Genomic DNA, 14,338 nt, shown 5'->3' with positions numbered 1-14,338 from the left:
CTCCCTCGCTCCCAACTACAGCGGCAAAGTCCTCTTACCTCGGCCTCCAGCTGAAGAGCAGACGCAAACACACATTTTCGAAGACGAATAAACACCAGAACAAAGCTGCATGTCCCCCATGGCAGAAAGAAGGCGCGTTGTTTTACCGAGAATTACCATGCGAACTGGATCTTCACTCAGACAAGAGATGGTACATCCATGCATGCACTGTCGCTTGGCAGCGGGAGCACTTTCTCACATGGCAAACACCAAAATACGAAGCAGAGCACGGACCCGTCTTCCATGTTGTTTCAGCCATGGAGACGAAAAAAAAACAATTAAAGAGTCTGCATCTAGAATATCTTTGTCTTGGATTCTAAGCTTCAACGGTCCAGACACGTCCACTTGACGACAACGCAGTCAGACCAACGACTCCTTGCCAGTGACGCATGTAGCAACAAGTCGACTTCGTCATTACGTTGCCGACAATCGCAGACAATGCCTGGATTCTCTCCAGAGGCAACGACGCCAAATCCCTCATTCCTGCGCATGCAGCCGTCGCGGCGGAGCGTCCACCGTACCCCGAAAGCACCTGCGGTCCAGGTACGCTGTCACTGCCCACTCTCATTTGCGTTGACAAATAATCGACAGCTTCCGACCTCCTCTGTAGACGCGTTCCAGGGTAAAACGCGGACGCACAAATGCATAGATTGTGACGGTCTGCGCAATACAGATGGACCCTTCTGCAGGTGGCTTGTTTTCCACGAAGAAAAACCTACAGCGCCACAGAGAACAGAAGGCGCTGTGCCGAGTAGACGAGAAAGCAAGTCGGTTGATTCGCGTACCACCTTCTTTTCCTGGAGCGGAGGCGTTGATTGGGGACACACAGGACAGAAAACCAGTCACCTGTTTTTGAACAGTTTCGAACGTCTGCCCTAGCCGTTCCGATGTCTGCTTTCCGGGCATCGCAGGCCTTCCTACACGGAAAGGCAGTGTTTCAGCCTCGAAACGTCGGCGCGCGGCTAATCGTGCAGTGGAATTCCGATCCGTTCCGACACACAACTGAATGCTACGTTCAATAGGTATGTGCACCAAGAAGTCGCTTCCGATGTAACGAGGGAAAACGAAAACATCTGCAGCTGTGCTAGCCTGCTACTCACCTTCATCTGTAGACGCAAGCCGCAACAAAGGTGAAGCTAACCAAATCGTCTTGTTCGTCTCACAAAAGGTCACCTCCGGCAAGACACGCAGTAAAGTGGCATCCTCACGCAAGGGATCTCGCAGAGTACATAGGGTACCTACGCGTCACTGGCTTTCGTGATTGTACACACACTCATGTCAAGAAAGAGAACGGAACTCAATCAGTCGGTCCCGTACACACGACGGCGAGAGAGCAAGTCTACAGGTACTTGCGTTGGTATCTCTGCGTGCGCTGACCTCCATCGATCTGCACTGGTGCCTTGCTTAGCTCGTGGACCACGGGTTCACTGAGTGAACGGATCGCCCCCGCCCTCAGCGGTTTTTGTTGAGACCCAAAGAAAAGCGGACATCACAAAATGTGAGCCAGGAACTGGATTGGCACGGAACGACGGCCGCCGAAAACCCGGTCGCACGTCCCTTTGCCTGAATCACTCGCATCGCAGAGATTTTGAAGATTTCTCTCCCGGACATCGCCAGCTGCTTGAGTTGAAGCAAAATGCGTTCCGAGCTCCGTGTTCTCGAGGCCGTCGCCGATACATCTTGGTATTCATGTCTTCAACGAAGCCATCTAGGTACTCATATTACCCCGTTCTTGCGTCCAAACATACGAGCTGCTCGTGTTCCTGGAGTACGAAAGGGCACAATGGAGACATAGACGCGTTCTTCTCTCAGACGAGTATGGAAGTATTAAAAAAACGCGAAGCATATGCTGGTCGAAGTGAGCGCATGTGTGATCAGTGTCTCCGCGCTCTTTCAGGAAGCCGGTATCGGTGGGAACTCGTCGCGGGCGGATTTCAAGGAATTCCGAGTCGTGTCCTCATCCGGAAGCAAACTCGACCAGGTCTTACCTTCTTCAGTTTCTGAAAGCCACAGCCACAAGAGTATACAAGCGTCTTAGTGCGTTGACAGGTCCAAACATGCAGCAGGATGTTCGACGGATAAGTCGAAAATTGGACTGTTTGTTCGCGTACGGGTAGATCATCTATCAGATTTATGTCGGCGCAGTCATGTAGTGATTCACGTACGGAAAGGATAAAGTACGTGCAACTCACCGTCTGAGAGAAAGGTCATTTGCGCAGAAGTTAAATCAAAGATGAAACGCGAGTTACGAAACAACTCTTTGAATTTTACGCGGCATTCTGAGTGTCACGAAGGGTGGACCTTGTCAAGCATCCTCTCTTCAACGGCTGGCGCAAGGCGAGAAAACCTCTGTGGAGGAAACGATGTAGGCGTTCATCCACGTCTCCGCTGCCTGCAGTCGACCAGCAATCCGCAACAGCATCTGTGCAGAGAGGCCCCCTAAATGCTGCAACACTAACCGATTCGCCGGCTCCTCAATTGCCATCGCGATCTCAGGAAATGGAAGTGGCGCTGAATGGTAAACTCCGTCAGTTTCGCGGGTGTTGTCAGCTACCTTATTGTCTGTCTCCGTTCCATGTGCTGCTGAGCTGGAGCAGAGCGCAAATCTGCAAGCATGTGGATTTCCGTGCACCTCGGCCGCGTCGTTGCTGTCGCAGACTTACAGCTTCCTCCTTATGTTTCTGGAGACAAGACAAGAATAAACAGCGACGCGCATGCCGCCCAACGCCATAGGGAAAGACAGAACCACAACGCGTTCCACGCTCCTCACGAATAGCACACGGTGGGCCGAACGTCCCCGCGTATGTAAATCGGTATCAACTGGCAGGTCTCCGCACTACTGGAGCCTCGCAACTTCCGCTGAGACCAGATAAGAGTGAGCCCAGTTATCCCTTCGGAAATGGCATCAACGGAATCAATAGGAGTCTCTGCAAACCGCAGCTCCACGGAAACATCCACAACACAGCCCTGGCAGTGGCATTGAATTGAAAATGAAGAGCGAGAAGCGTGAAGCAGGTAGTTCGCGCCTTGCATCCTGGATGCGGGACGCCGCAGCGTTTCTTGGGGACTACTGGGGAAATGGAGACAGTTCTAACAGCCCAAAATTTACATAACCGCGTGAATGATTCTCTTTTCTCTCCTATCTTCGTTCCTTCCTTCGTCGGCACAGGGCAAAGCAAATGCCGCACCGCACTCTTGGACGACTTACTCTTTGGATCTCCAGCAGCGCAGCCCTGCGAGCACAAGCACCGCGCAAAAAACAAATTGGCCGTTGGGTTCGCTGAGAAGCAGAAGGAACGACAAAGCCTGCGAGCGCGGAGACAACCTCAAAGAGAAACAACAGCGAGTCTAACCCCATGATGGTTGCTAGATGTGTCAACCACTTTTGAGGGGAAAAGCTTGCTCCCCCGAAGATTCCATGCAGCGCGAGAAGGCCACTGGCTCTGACGTCGGCGTCTTCCTCATAGTGGCGAAGGATAAAAAATATTTGTGGTCGCTCTCGGTGGCTGAGGCGAGACGAACGGTGCCAACTGCCCCTGCTCAGTGCACTCACTTCTCCGCATCCACAGCTGCACAGGAACGAGAAAGAAACAACACATACAACCGCGATGCATGATCTGCTTGGTGTGCGAAAAAGTCATTCTCTGGAGGCGCATGCATATGTTCAGCCGACTTCGATTCAACTCGGCGTCAGCAAGTTTTAAGCACCAGAAGCCGCTTTAGTCTCAGATGTATGTGGGCCACTGGATAGCACTATTTCTTACTCCATATATGTATTCCTCTGTTTCATAGCTCTGGAAGGCCAGAGCTCTTAGCCGTCTTAAGCAGATGTCGAGACGCATCAGCTAGCGAAAGCGAGAAAATGAAATGGGGGGGTGGTACCTGAAGGGTCACTCGCCTCTTTCTCCCTCTGTGACTCCTCGACTTCGCGGTTACCTGCTCTGCGAACCTCCGCGAGTTGACGCAAGGCAAAAGTCGCTCCGGCGGCAAGGACACCGACGGCAATGATAGTCTGGACGGCGATGGTGGCAATGGTAGACCTGAGAAGTACGCAGAAAAGGGGAAAAAAGACGGAAATGTCTCCGTTGTGGCTCTGTTTCCTAAAACAAAAGTGAGACGAGCTGTTACAGACACACAGACGCGTTGGGAGACGACAGACCTATGCACACAGTGGTATGGACAGGCAAGCACGCGCATACACGCTCGATAGTTCTGCTGGGCGTTGCGTTCGGGTGTGAGCACCACACACCTCAAACGGGCACAAACGGACGCGCAATCGTCTCCATGCAAGTGGACGTATGTTCATGCATGCATCCATGGATATGTTCGTGAAACATCAGATGCGTTGAGGAGGGGTTGAAGACGCTTGCCTTGGCTTCTTCACAGACACTCGGAAATCGACACAGAGAGAGCCTGGAAAACATGACATGAAAAGGAAATTCAGCGCACATGCGGAAAACAACGAGAGGCAAATTCGAGTCTGCCCCTTTCAGGTGGGATAAGAAAGAGACGAACCAAGACCAGCATGTCACGCTTGACTGATGCACGGAGCTACGGGAGAAAAGAAGCAAACCAGAGATTCTTGGGTGGAAAGAAAGGGCAGACACTCCGAGAAACCGATGCGTTCACCAAAAGAAGAAGAGGACAGCAGCACTTGCACTCGTCTGGGTTTCTCCACGAGTCTCTCCGCGGCTGCAGCTCCAGATGGAGAGCTTCTTAGGTGTGGTGCATGCAACGGAGGGACAAGCGTATTTCAGCAAGAGGAAAGATTGTGAGACGGCCGTTGCAAAGGCGACAGTGCCGGCAGACGACACGGTCGCCGCATGCGTCACATGGTGACCTCTCTTCCGTTTCACAAGGAGACAAGTTGTTCGACACCAACGCTGGGGCACAGGAGAGGTGCATCCCACATGGGAAGACAGAAGAAAACAAGAAGTAAGAGCGTCAGTTCACGCACACGACGTTCGCCAGTGTGGAGTCGAGGAACAAGGGAGATTTGTTCTCGAGTTCGGCGACGCCTCCAGATTCGCCAGGTGCTGACAGCAACGATGTAGAAGACGCAGACGCTAGGCCGTCTACCGACACAGAGCTGTCGGCCACACAGCGCAAGTGAGAAAGCGAGAAGGCAGCCGCCCTCCCATACTCCCCTCTACACAGCGGAGCTCGAAATAGGCTCTCAGGAAGAGTGAAATGGCCGAGGAAACAAGGGCAGTGTGTGAGCGTCGGTGATAGTGCATAAAAGGGTGAAGAGACGCACACTCGAGCAGAAAGAAGAAACAGCAAAACGCACGGCCTTGCCTCCAAGCGAAAGAAGCGAGAAGGACGTGGAGGGACAGACACCGCAGAGCGGGAGCATCCGGAAGAGCCAGAGAAGGCGAGCACACGTTGGAGATCGCAAAAAAAGATGAGATTTCGACAGAGGAAGAGAAGAGACAAAGCCAAGCGACGATTCACGACTCCAGCGAGCACTGGAGAAGAGAAACACGAAGAGATGTGAGACCCATCTCTCCTCGCAAGGCACAAAAAAGGCAGGCGCGATCCACAACCGGCGGCATGCCGAGGTTGTCGCGCGCATCGGCGAGATTGAGGAAGCAGAGGCGCGAAAGGGGATGTGCACAGGAAACTCCACAGGAGAGACGCAGCGCAAGCGAAAAAGCCATGGAAGAGGAGACAAGCAGCCGGCGGAGGCAAGAAACCCAAGAGAGAATGGAGGGCGGAAAGCACAAGGGACGAGATGGAGATCCCGCGGCCACAGTGGGAGGTTGTATTGGCAACAAGAAGACGACGCCGAGCACACAAGAGGGGGGGGAGACCGACAAAAGAGGAAAGCGCAAAAAAAAATATGGGAGAGAAGCTGCATGCAGGGTCACGACCGGAAGAGGCAACAGCTCGTGTCTCAACACTTTGTCTGCAGCAGCAACTCTTTTCTCCTGCTTTCTCCAGCGGCTACACTAAGCGCCTGTGCTGAAGGAACAACTGACACTGGGTCTCAACGCCTCGCGTCTTTCAACTGAACTGAGGGGTCCTGCTCAGAAAGCGAGGCGGGACCAGACGGTGGGTGGAAGAACTCGATCACGGACGGAGAGGACACAGTGTAGAGAAACATAGGTCACAACAGTGGCCGGACGCGAAAAAGGCACTTTCGCCGGACGGGTGGCGAGGCTGATCTGTTTGCTGTGGCGCTCTTTGTGGGCGGTGTTCAGTGCACACTCCCGACGGTTTGAGGTCTCGGTTCGCATGCACAGAAGCGGTCAGCTTACCTGTTGCGCGTTTCACTAGAGTGTCTGCGTGCGATCCCTGACTTCCGTCCTCGGCCCGCTCTCCTCTTCCCCATTCCACGCCTCTCGTAGAAATGGTGATTCATTGAACGGTTGGGCTGTTCCTCGCGGTTCTCGCCTTCGATCGCTCCTTGGACAGCAAACTGCGGCATATCGTGTCCATGTTCTCCACCGTACCCCACGTTTAAGTTGACCAAGGTGTTTTGCTGCTGCTCATCTTGTTCCTGCTCTCCCGTGAGCATGAAAGAGTCGTTTACCCCTCCAGTCAGAAGCGGGTACTGGTCGGAATCTCCTTCCCCAACGCCACGGTCCAGGAAGTTAGCGTGGGCTTCCCTTGGCGGGGTGGATGCCGCAGTAACAAAGGTGCCTTCGCGCTGCACGACGACACCTGGAACCAGGGAAGCGGAAAGGAAAGGCGCGAGCAACAGAGCGTTCCGGAGAACCCTCTTTGAGGACATCCCCTCCGCAAGGCACATGCCCTTGAACGCCATTTTTGCAGCTTAACCGAAGCAGAAACTCGTGGAAGAGAAGCTGATGCGACGCGTGATTCCTGGGAAAACGCGGCGCAGTCGCAGCCCCAGAAAAGCCGGATCGACGACAGCGCAGTGGCACAAATCGAGGAGTGGACACACCAAGCGCAGAGCGTTGGCGTACGAGCGGGTTGTCAAAACGCGGGGGAGAAAACGAGGGAAAGACGCGGAAGCGTGCTGGGGGAGAAACGCGTTGGCAGATTGTTGTGCAAGGGGATGCCTTCGAAGGACGGTCGGTCAAGAGAGGACGCACCGCAGGCTCAAACGATCGTCGCTCCTTCGCCACAGTTCGAGTGTCCACGAGCCGCAGTTCCCAAGAACGGGGAGAAGTGAGCAAAGTAAATGTAAAAGGCAGTTCAGAAGAAGGAAAAGCTTCGCAACTTTCCACGTTGAGCAAAACCGCTGCTGCAATGAAATACTGCCCACAATCGGCGACAGCGGTGCACGACGGCGCGGCCAGGGATCGGAGGAGAGAAAGACAGTACCCACAAGCAGAGGAAAAAATCGGAAATTATTCCACGCGGAAACACGCAGGATCGTTAGTGAAAGAGCGGATCTCGCTTTTCTATTCCGAGGGAAAGGTCGAACAAGTTGCACGGACAGTCGAGCGCCGCATAAGTTGCAATTTCGTGGGCCAGGGAAAAGGGGTAATGCGTCAGGGCCCCGGTCAATATTGAGAGACTGCGCAGGAAGATTTCGATGACCGAAGCAACGTTCGCGGCTACAACAACCCCCGGCGCACGACAAGGAAGCTACCGCAGCGTCCAAGCAGACGTCGAGACAGCTTCAGACTTCCTCCTTCTGACTTCCTTTCTCACTCCTTCTCCTCACTGAAAACCTCTTCCGCTTCGTTACGCTTTTCTCCACAAGGGGGCAGCAGTCGTTTCCCCCGTGCGTGGTGGACATTTTTTCTGCAGCAGCACTCGAAAGACTTGTACTTCACAGCCAACTGTGTCTCCAGGGCTTCGTATCATCCTTGAGCAAGTTGGAAGTTGTGCTGAATGTAGTCTGCTTAGTTCGCTTTACAGCCAGTTATTGCCTATCACATTGCATGTGCTGCGGATGGGCCTGCACAAGGCAACTGCCGGTTTTGGTTCGTCGCCGAGAACGTCTTGTTGCAGGGTCCAACTCCAAAAGAGTTGGCTCCATAGTTGACTTGGGGAGCAGAATACCGAAATTTGTAATATCGTCGGAAAGAAAAAAGCTGAAGGCGCAGAGAGTTTGACTAGCCGTCGAAAACGACAGTTCCTTTTGGGGCGGAGGCGTCGCGGGACGGTCCCAGTGTGGGAGCTACAACCTCCCTTACGTCGAGACAGTCAAGAATGGATTTACGTGGCAGAAACGAAGTTACCGGTGGAACCAAACGATTCACAAGATGTGGCTATAGCACCAGCGACACTCGGCAAGTCTTGTCGGGATCCAGAATACCGCAGTATCGGCTCAAACGTCCATGAACCAACCTTTAACGCTTCTGAAAAGCACATAGAAGGAATTCGCTCAGTTGTCCGAATCCTGGTCAAGACACAAGATGTAGTTTCGTTTTTTCGGATTGAGGGCCAACAGGAATAGCGTAGACGCCGCTATAGACGGTGCGCTGTAGCGGCTGTATGTGTAGACGAAGCGCGCCTGCAGCGTTTTCCAGAGGTACTTGTATAGATTAGTTCGCATTCCCCATGTTGCTTTAAGAGAAAAGAGGTTTTCCTACTGGTATGTTTCTAGGCCAGCAGCAAATCATCTGTTCCTCCCTTTTCGACAGAAGGGAGACACTTCTGTGTTCCTCATGTGGCTACTGAACATTTAGTCCTCTAACCTGCTAAAAGTGCAACGCTCTATGGGGTGACATGTTCTCGCAGCAATTCGTTTGCATAAAGGCAAACTTTTGCGCGGAACATGGATAACCTGGACTTTTGTAGCGAATGCCGTGCATGGCAACCGGGTGTCGTAAACGTGGTGACACGTCTAGGACCACACGCGTATAGATCAGTGTAAGGTGTATTCCTGCAGTCAAGGCACTGTCGATTACGAGACGGTGCTTCACAGCCAAGCGCCTTCGCTGTGACGCACCCTGACACCTAGGGAAAAAAGAGCCAGAGGACGTATGATCCACGCACAGATCATACTGCTCTCTGCGCAGTTGAACTGTTGACGCATTCTGCATGGCATGGTGGACAGAAGCAAAAAGTTTGGATTACCGTTCTAGTTGCTTTCAAGATTTGTTACATCGCAGTTCGGCGTTTACTTCATCTCTCGTATTGTCATTGTTGACATCCCCAAAAGTGTGAACCCTTGACCTTGAATAAACTTTCCAGACGGTGTGCAGTTCCTCCCTGGTTATTATACGTTTCTTTCCTTGCAGAGTTTGTTTCTTCGTCTGAAATGTGAATGAGACCCTCAAAAAACAATAAGAATGGGTTCGGGTGTGTGCTGGACTCCGCTGGTTGCCGCATGACTACGTCCTAGGGGAAGAATGCGATCTGCGACCGTCCTCGAGCCGTCACTCTAAGATGTTCCGATGTGTCACAGTGGTGTTTATAAAACAGTGCTTCTCCCAGTTGGCGACTGAAATAGACCCACAACCACACGACGGAGTGCGAACAAATCAAACTCCGTCTGTGCACTGACCACAGCTTGCCTCTTCTGTGAACCATGGCGATGCTTGAAAACAGAAGGACTCAGGGATACTTTTTCGTGATCTACGCAAGTATCACCTTTTTTCAGTGTGACCTTTCTGCCTCGGAGATGGGCGCTTCACCACAGCGCTATGCCAGAAAGGCCAATGAGTTGTATTGTGCTACCTATGCTCCCAGCATCGAATAGCAAAGCGCATTCTTTAGGGCACTGAAGAGCTGCTGAGTGCAATGCGTTCAGCACCGGGGTACCTGTGAGCTGATGGTTGAGCCAATTAGTTGACGTTCAGCAGACAGCTGTTTCTTTGAGTAAGGTGCATCAATCAGCGTCTTCAGGTGGGCAATGAAACAGCCAGTCAGTAGAATCGTGACGCTCAAAAAGGTGCATAGGTGACCCCACTCGAGCAAGGCCCCAGTAGACCTTTGGTGGTGCCGAGCCGGGGAAGCGAAGAGCACGAAAAAAAATTCACAGCGCAAGCGCGACATGTGCCCTTGCCACACATGCTTGAGTGCCGGAGAAAAATTTTGTTTAAGGCAACCACTACGTAAATTGCTTCTCCACAAGTGTGTCGTAAGAAGAGAGGGAGAGGGCGCCGACGCCGGTCAGCATCACCTTCGGCTTCTCTGGTGCTCCGGGTCAAAAAGACGGGAACCATCTTACTGCTGTTGAATCGTTTCATCTGCAGGCTACTCATGACTGTCCAAAGGTTTCTCTGCACACCAGCCAAGTTTCGTTCCACCTGCGCCCAGGCACATACTCTGTTGGTTCGCCCCGTGCCAACTGGTGGTCTCACAAGAGTGAGAGGTGCAACAGACTTCCTTTCGTCTTCACAGGATGTTTTTGCGCAACCTTCTGCAACGGCAGGCCAGAAGAGACACCAACCATATATTTTGCTTCGTTTCTCCAGTACGTGTTGACCCCTGCCGATATCTTGCCTTGGGACTGGACCGTGAAGGGTGACAATGCCTTGACACATATATTGATACAATGCTGTAACACTGAGGAAGGCTCGACAGATTCTACGTTGTATCTTGGAGAGGATCGAATCTTTGGGCTAACTGTTCCGGTCGCCGTTTAATCGGGATTCATAGCACTTCTGGCAAGTTGTTGAGCTCCGTGTGACTGTTTTCACAACCCCGAAATCGTGAACCTTTGAATATCTGTCAAGCGAGGTAATAGTCCTGCCGGGTGTTTTCGCCCGTTGTTCCCAAATCAATTCGATTTCCCATCCGAGAGCGGAAGATGATGATGAAGGGAACAAATCTTCCCATCTTCCGCGGTCACTTCTTGGTTCCCCTGTGGGTCGTCGTTGTCATCACGTCCTTGCTGTGCTGTACCGCCCATAAATCAAAAGATGGGGCAGAAGACAAACCTGAAGATTATTACGCTACCTTGGGCATTGCACGGTACGTGGATCTCGACCGCTCGGTGTTTGCTTAAGAGCCTGGGTTCTGCGTAGGCCGCTGATTACCACGATCAATGACAAAAGACCAATAGTTGTCTAGCATCGAAGTCTAATCAAACTAGATGCTTTTTTCGAACGAGGGTGTAACAAGCGTTGCCACAGACGAGCTCGCTGAGTGTGATTCCTCACAGGAAACGATAGCAGAAGCGGCACTACCCAGTGAAGACGTTTAGGCTGATTGGTTCCTCGCAGTGTCGTCGTGCACCGCACTAGCTCGGTACCTGAAGTCTTGGATCTTGGGTCTGTTTCCTCAGATATGCAAGTTCCGCTGATGTAAAAAAGGCTTACCGCAAACTGTCACTGGAGAATCACCCTGACAAGGCCGGTCCAGATGAGGCCTTTGCAGCAGCAAAAAAGTTTCACCGGATTTCCGAGGCGTATGAGGTTCTATCCAGTAAGCGAAACTGCTACACATCTAGGAGGAAAATCAACTGCAACGTGATGCGTCAAAATGAGGGAACTGAGCATCATCACAATCACAAGTCGATTTGATGGAAGCACAAGCATCGTCTCACTGAGCAGCCACTTTGCTGAGATGTTTTTAATCTACACTTAGAATTGCGGACTTGAACATCATGGCGTGGTCGGTGTGATTGCTTTGTGTGGCTGCAGAGATCCACACTCGCCGTCTCTACGATCTCTACGGACACGATTTCCTCCACATGGAAGGGTATTTTGAGGAACTGCCAAAGCGCGGCGGACGTGAGCTTTACCGGTACAAGAGAGGCGTCTTTCTCTTGTACGAACGTAATCTCGACGGACTGCTTGCAAAATCCCCGTATACGTGGATTCTGACGTTCGCACAGCCCGGATGCGGAAACTGTGAAAGAAATGTGAGTCCCGATCGGCGATTGGTCTCAACTCTTAGATGCTTTCCTGTCCAGCTACAGCTTCAACACTGTCGCCCTCGCCAAGAACAAGTGCTCTGATTCAGCAAGCTGCATCCGCGTAATCTCTCCTCAGACTCTGTCACAACTGTGCAACGTTCCCTTAGGTGCCGATATACTCGCAGCTGGGAGAAAAGACGATGGAGACAGAGAACATCCGACTGGCAGTTGTAAATTGTCTTATGTCGAATCTGTGCCACTACTTCGGCATTCACCATCTCGGACAGGTCTTCCTCTTGCCTCCTGAGCAGGAAGGCGGAGGTACGTTAAGGCATATTTTAGGTGAAAAGGAGCGTTTAGTGATTTAAGGGGCTGTGGCTTCGGTACAAGGCGAATTTAGCCACTGTTACAGACCCGATGGAGCGGTGAGCGGATACAGACCCCCACGAACTGTGCTTCTTTTCGCGTATCACAGGAAGGTTGTTTTTTCCGGTTCCTGAAGTGCTGCTGCGGAAAAACACCGTATTGGTTTCACTCTCTCCTGCAGACGGACTCAGCTTCTGTCTCACGATGAAGACAATGTCACTTGAGTTAAAAGGTCTTGCTTTGCTATCCCCGATTTGCCAAAACATTTCCGTGTCAGCTTCTGTCTCACGATGAAGGCAATGTCACTTGAGTTAAAAGGTCTTGCTTTGCTATCCCCGATTTGCCAAAACATTTCCGTGTCAGCTTCTGTCTCACGATGAAGGCAATGTCACTTGAGTTAAAAGGTCTTGCTTTGCTATCCCCGATTTGCCGAAACATTTCCGTGCGTCTTTCTGTCTCGATAATCAGGATACTGGGATAAACGCGAATACACCGGCCCTCTCCGGGCAGACGCTCTCCTAGAGGCGGCAAAGCAAATACCGGCGCCGAACATGCAGGAAGTGGAGAGCGACAAAGTGGTGGAGAGGCAACTAGCTGGAATCACCGGTGTCAAGCGTCCTGTGAGCTGTGAGCCTATAAAAAGAAGTTGTGACCAGGAGCATGCACCTCCTCGTTGACGATCCCACTTCACTTGCGAGCGGGTCAATGGATTAACAAGGCCTCTGAAACAGCTATAGGCCGTTCGGGGGTCCCCCGTTGTTCACTGGAGCGACTGAGATGATACCTTGTGCTCGCATCGCTGATGGAGGGGTTGTCACATTCAAGGGAGACCATACAGCCAGGAGCTTCATTTTTGACAATTGTACGCTTGAAGCTTAGCCACCAGTTTCACTTTTCCTCCAGCCTTAACGTTAACACTGCCATAATACCGTAAACAGAGACAAAGTCTACATTGAATATTCAAAGCCACCACAAGTACTCTGTGTCAAGCACGCAGACCGACATCGATTCGAGTTCACAGTGGGGCGGACTCATTTTTCTGATCCATGGCACTTCTGGTCGCTGCTGTCAACTCCTGGTTCCTGCATTTGTTATTGCAGTGGAGCGGGTTGCAGCAGCAGACGTGGCATGGCTAGTGAACTACCACAAGCCGTCTTGTCTGTCCTGTCGGCAAGCAAAGTCGGAGCTGCGGCAGGTTTCGCACCAGCTTCGGGAGAAGCTGACGATCACCTTCGTCAACTGCGGTGAGTTAGGAAGAAGCCCATCATTGGCACGCTGCTGGGTCATGCGTCTTCATATACCGCTATTCTTGTTCTTCAATGGCCACGTGCATGACGACGGCATCTCCTGGTAATGCGAAAGTGTTTTAACAGTTCGTGGTCTAGCTAGCTACGGCCTTCAATGTCCTTCTACCGACCCCACCGCTCGATTTATGTTATTTAAATTGGGATGTCTACGTATCTCCAAACAGGCATCCACCTCAGCATCTGTGCAAAGGCACAACAAGGTTCCAGTATTCTTCGTTCGTCTCTGTCTATCGTTATGCATATACAGGTCTCACTGCTGCTTGTATATCTCCCTACGTTCCTGTGGTCCTTTGTATTATTCCGAGCACACACTGTATTATTTGTTCAGTTGTGCCTTTTCCCAGATATATCTGTACACTACATATGGGCATATATGCCGACGATTTCGGGTATCATGCCCCCAACCTCTCTGCTGCTGCGCTTCCTAGCGAAGCAGCTCCACTGAGAAAAGTGATTTGGATCTGTACTATACTCACGATGCCTCTACACGGCATCTGCATGGATATGGTGACATTCATATTGCTGCTTTCATGCCGGCGCATTCTTTCCTGGTTCCCGAATGCCTCAGACAAGCATGACTGTGACGACGTGCCGCATTTTCCGTACGCTAGACTCTTTGTCAAAAGGTGAGCTTCGCAGATTCAGTCCCCCTACTTAATAATGAGCAGGGCCACAAGAGCACTTGGCTCCCGCGTATGTCTCCTGCTTCGCTGATGGCGGATTAGTTTAGTTCAGACCTGTCCTAGTTTTAAGTTTCTTCAAGCGCTGTCGTAGCTAAGACCAAATGAACGTCGGTGAAAGTAAAAGTAGGGTTGTTCGTCTCATAGTACTCTATCCAAGACATGCTTTCTGTCTGCGCAGTCACGATGGCTCGATCAGCCAGGTTCCTATTGACCTA

At 51.8% G+C, this 14,338-nt stretch overlaps 2 protein-coding genes across 2 annotated transcripts; one reads left to right on the top strand and one right to left on the bottom strand.

Moving 5' to 3' along the window:
- Positions 1-1,416: 1,416 nt before the first annotated feature.
- TGME49_217720 (hypothetical protein) lies at positions 1,417-7,414 on the bottom strand. The gene is made up of 6 exons (XM_018779782.1): positions 6,300-7,414; positions 3,976-4,079; positions 3,593-3,608; positions 3,248-3,272; positions 2,151-2,720; positions 1,417-2,039 (listed from the first exon to the last, which is right to left on the bottom strand). Exons 1-5 carry the CDS (start codon positions 6,806-6,808, stop codon positions 2,595-2,597), a joined length of 780 nt encoding a protein of 259 aa, XP_018634865.1. The 5' UTR covers positions 6,809-7,414; the 3' UTR covers positions 1,417-2,039; positions 2,151-2,594.
- A 3,303-nt stretch (positions 7,415-10,717) lies between these two features.
- On the top strand, positions 10,718-13,885 carry TGME49_217710 (DnaJ domain-containing protein; the record flags this gene model as incomplete). Its single annotated transcript, XM_002371297.1, has 7 exons — positions 10,718-10,881; positions 11,195-11,334; positions 11,553-11,773; positions 11,935-12,088; positions 12,602-12,760; positions 13,234-13,377; positions 13,785-13,885. 7 exons carry the CDS (start codon positions 10,718-10,720, stop codon positions 13,883-13,885), a joined length of 1,083 nt encoding a protein of 360 aa, XP_002371338.1.
- Between the last annotated feature and the right edge of the window lie 453 nt (positions 13,886-14,338).

This window comes from Toxoplasma gondii, chromosome XII (assembly GCF_000006565.2).
Source record: "Toxoplasma gondii ME49 chromosome XII, whole genome shotgun sequence".
In the NCBI taxonomy this organism is placed as follows: domain Eukaryota; phylum Apicomplexa; class Conoidasida; order Eucoccidiorida; family Sarcocystidae; genus Toxoplasma; species Toxoplasma gondii.
The sequence above is the reverse complement of the archived record's forward strand: the minus strand, read 5'-3'. Positions and strand labels throughout refer to the sequence as shown.

Bases quoted from the DNA above. Each gene is read 5' to 3' on its own strand.
- TGME49_217720 (XM_018779782.1), bottom strand. From the start codon at position 6,808: ATGGCGTTCAAGGGCATGTGCCTTGCGGAGGGGATGTCCTCAAAGAGG. The intron at 4,080-6,299 runs GTAAGCTGACCG...CGTACTTCTCAG, and splicing joins TCTAGTGAAACGCGCAACAG to GTCTACCATTGCCACCATCG. The intron at 2,721-3,247 runs GTAAGTCGTCCA...TCTTGTCTCCAG, and splicing joins CGCTGCTGGAGATCCAAAGA to AAACATAAGGAGGAAGCTGT.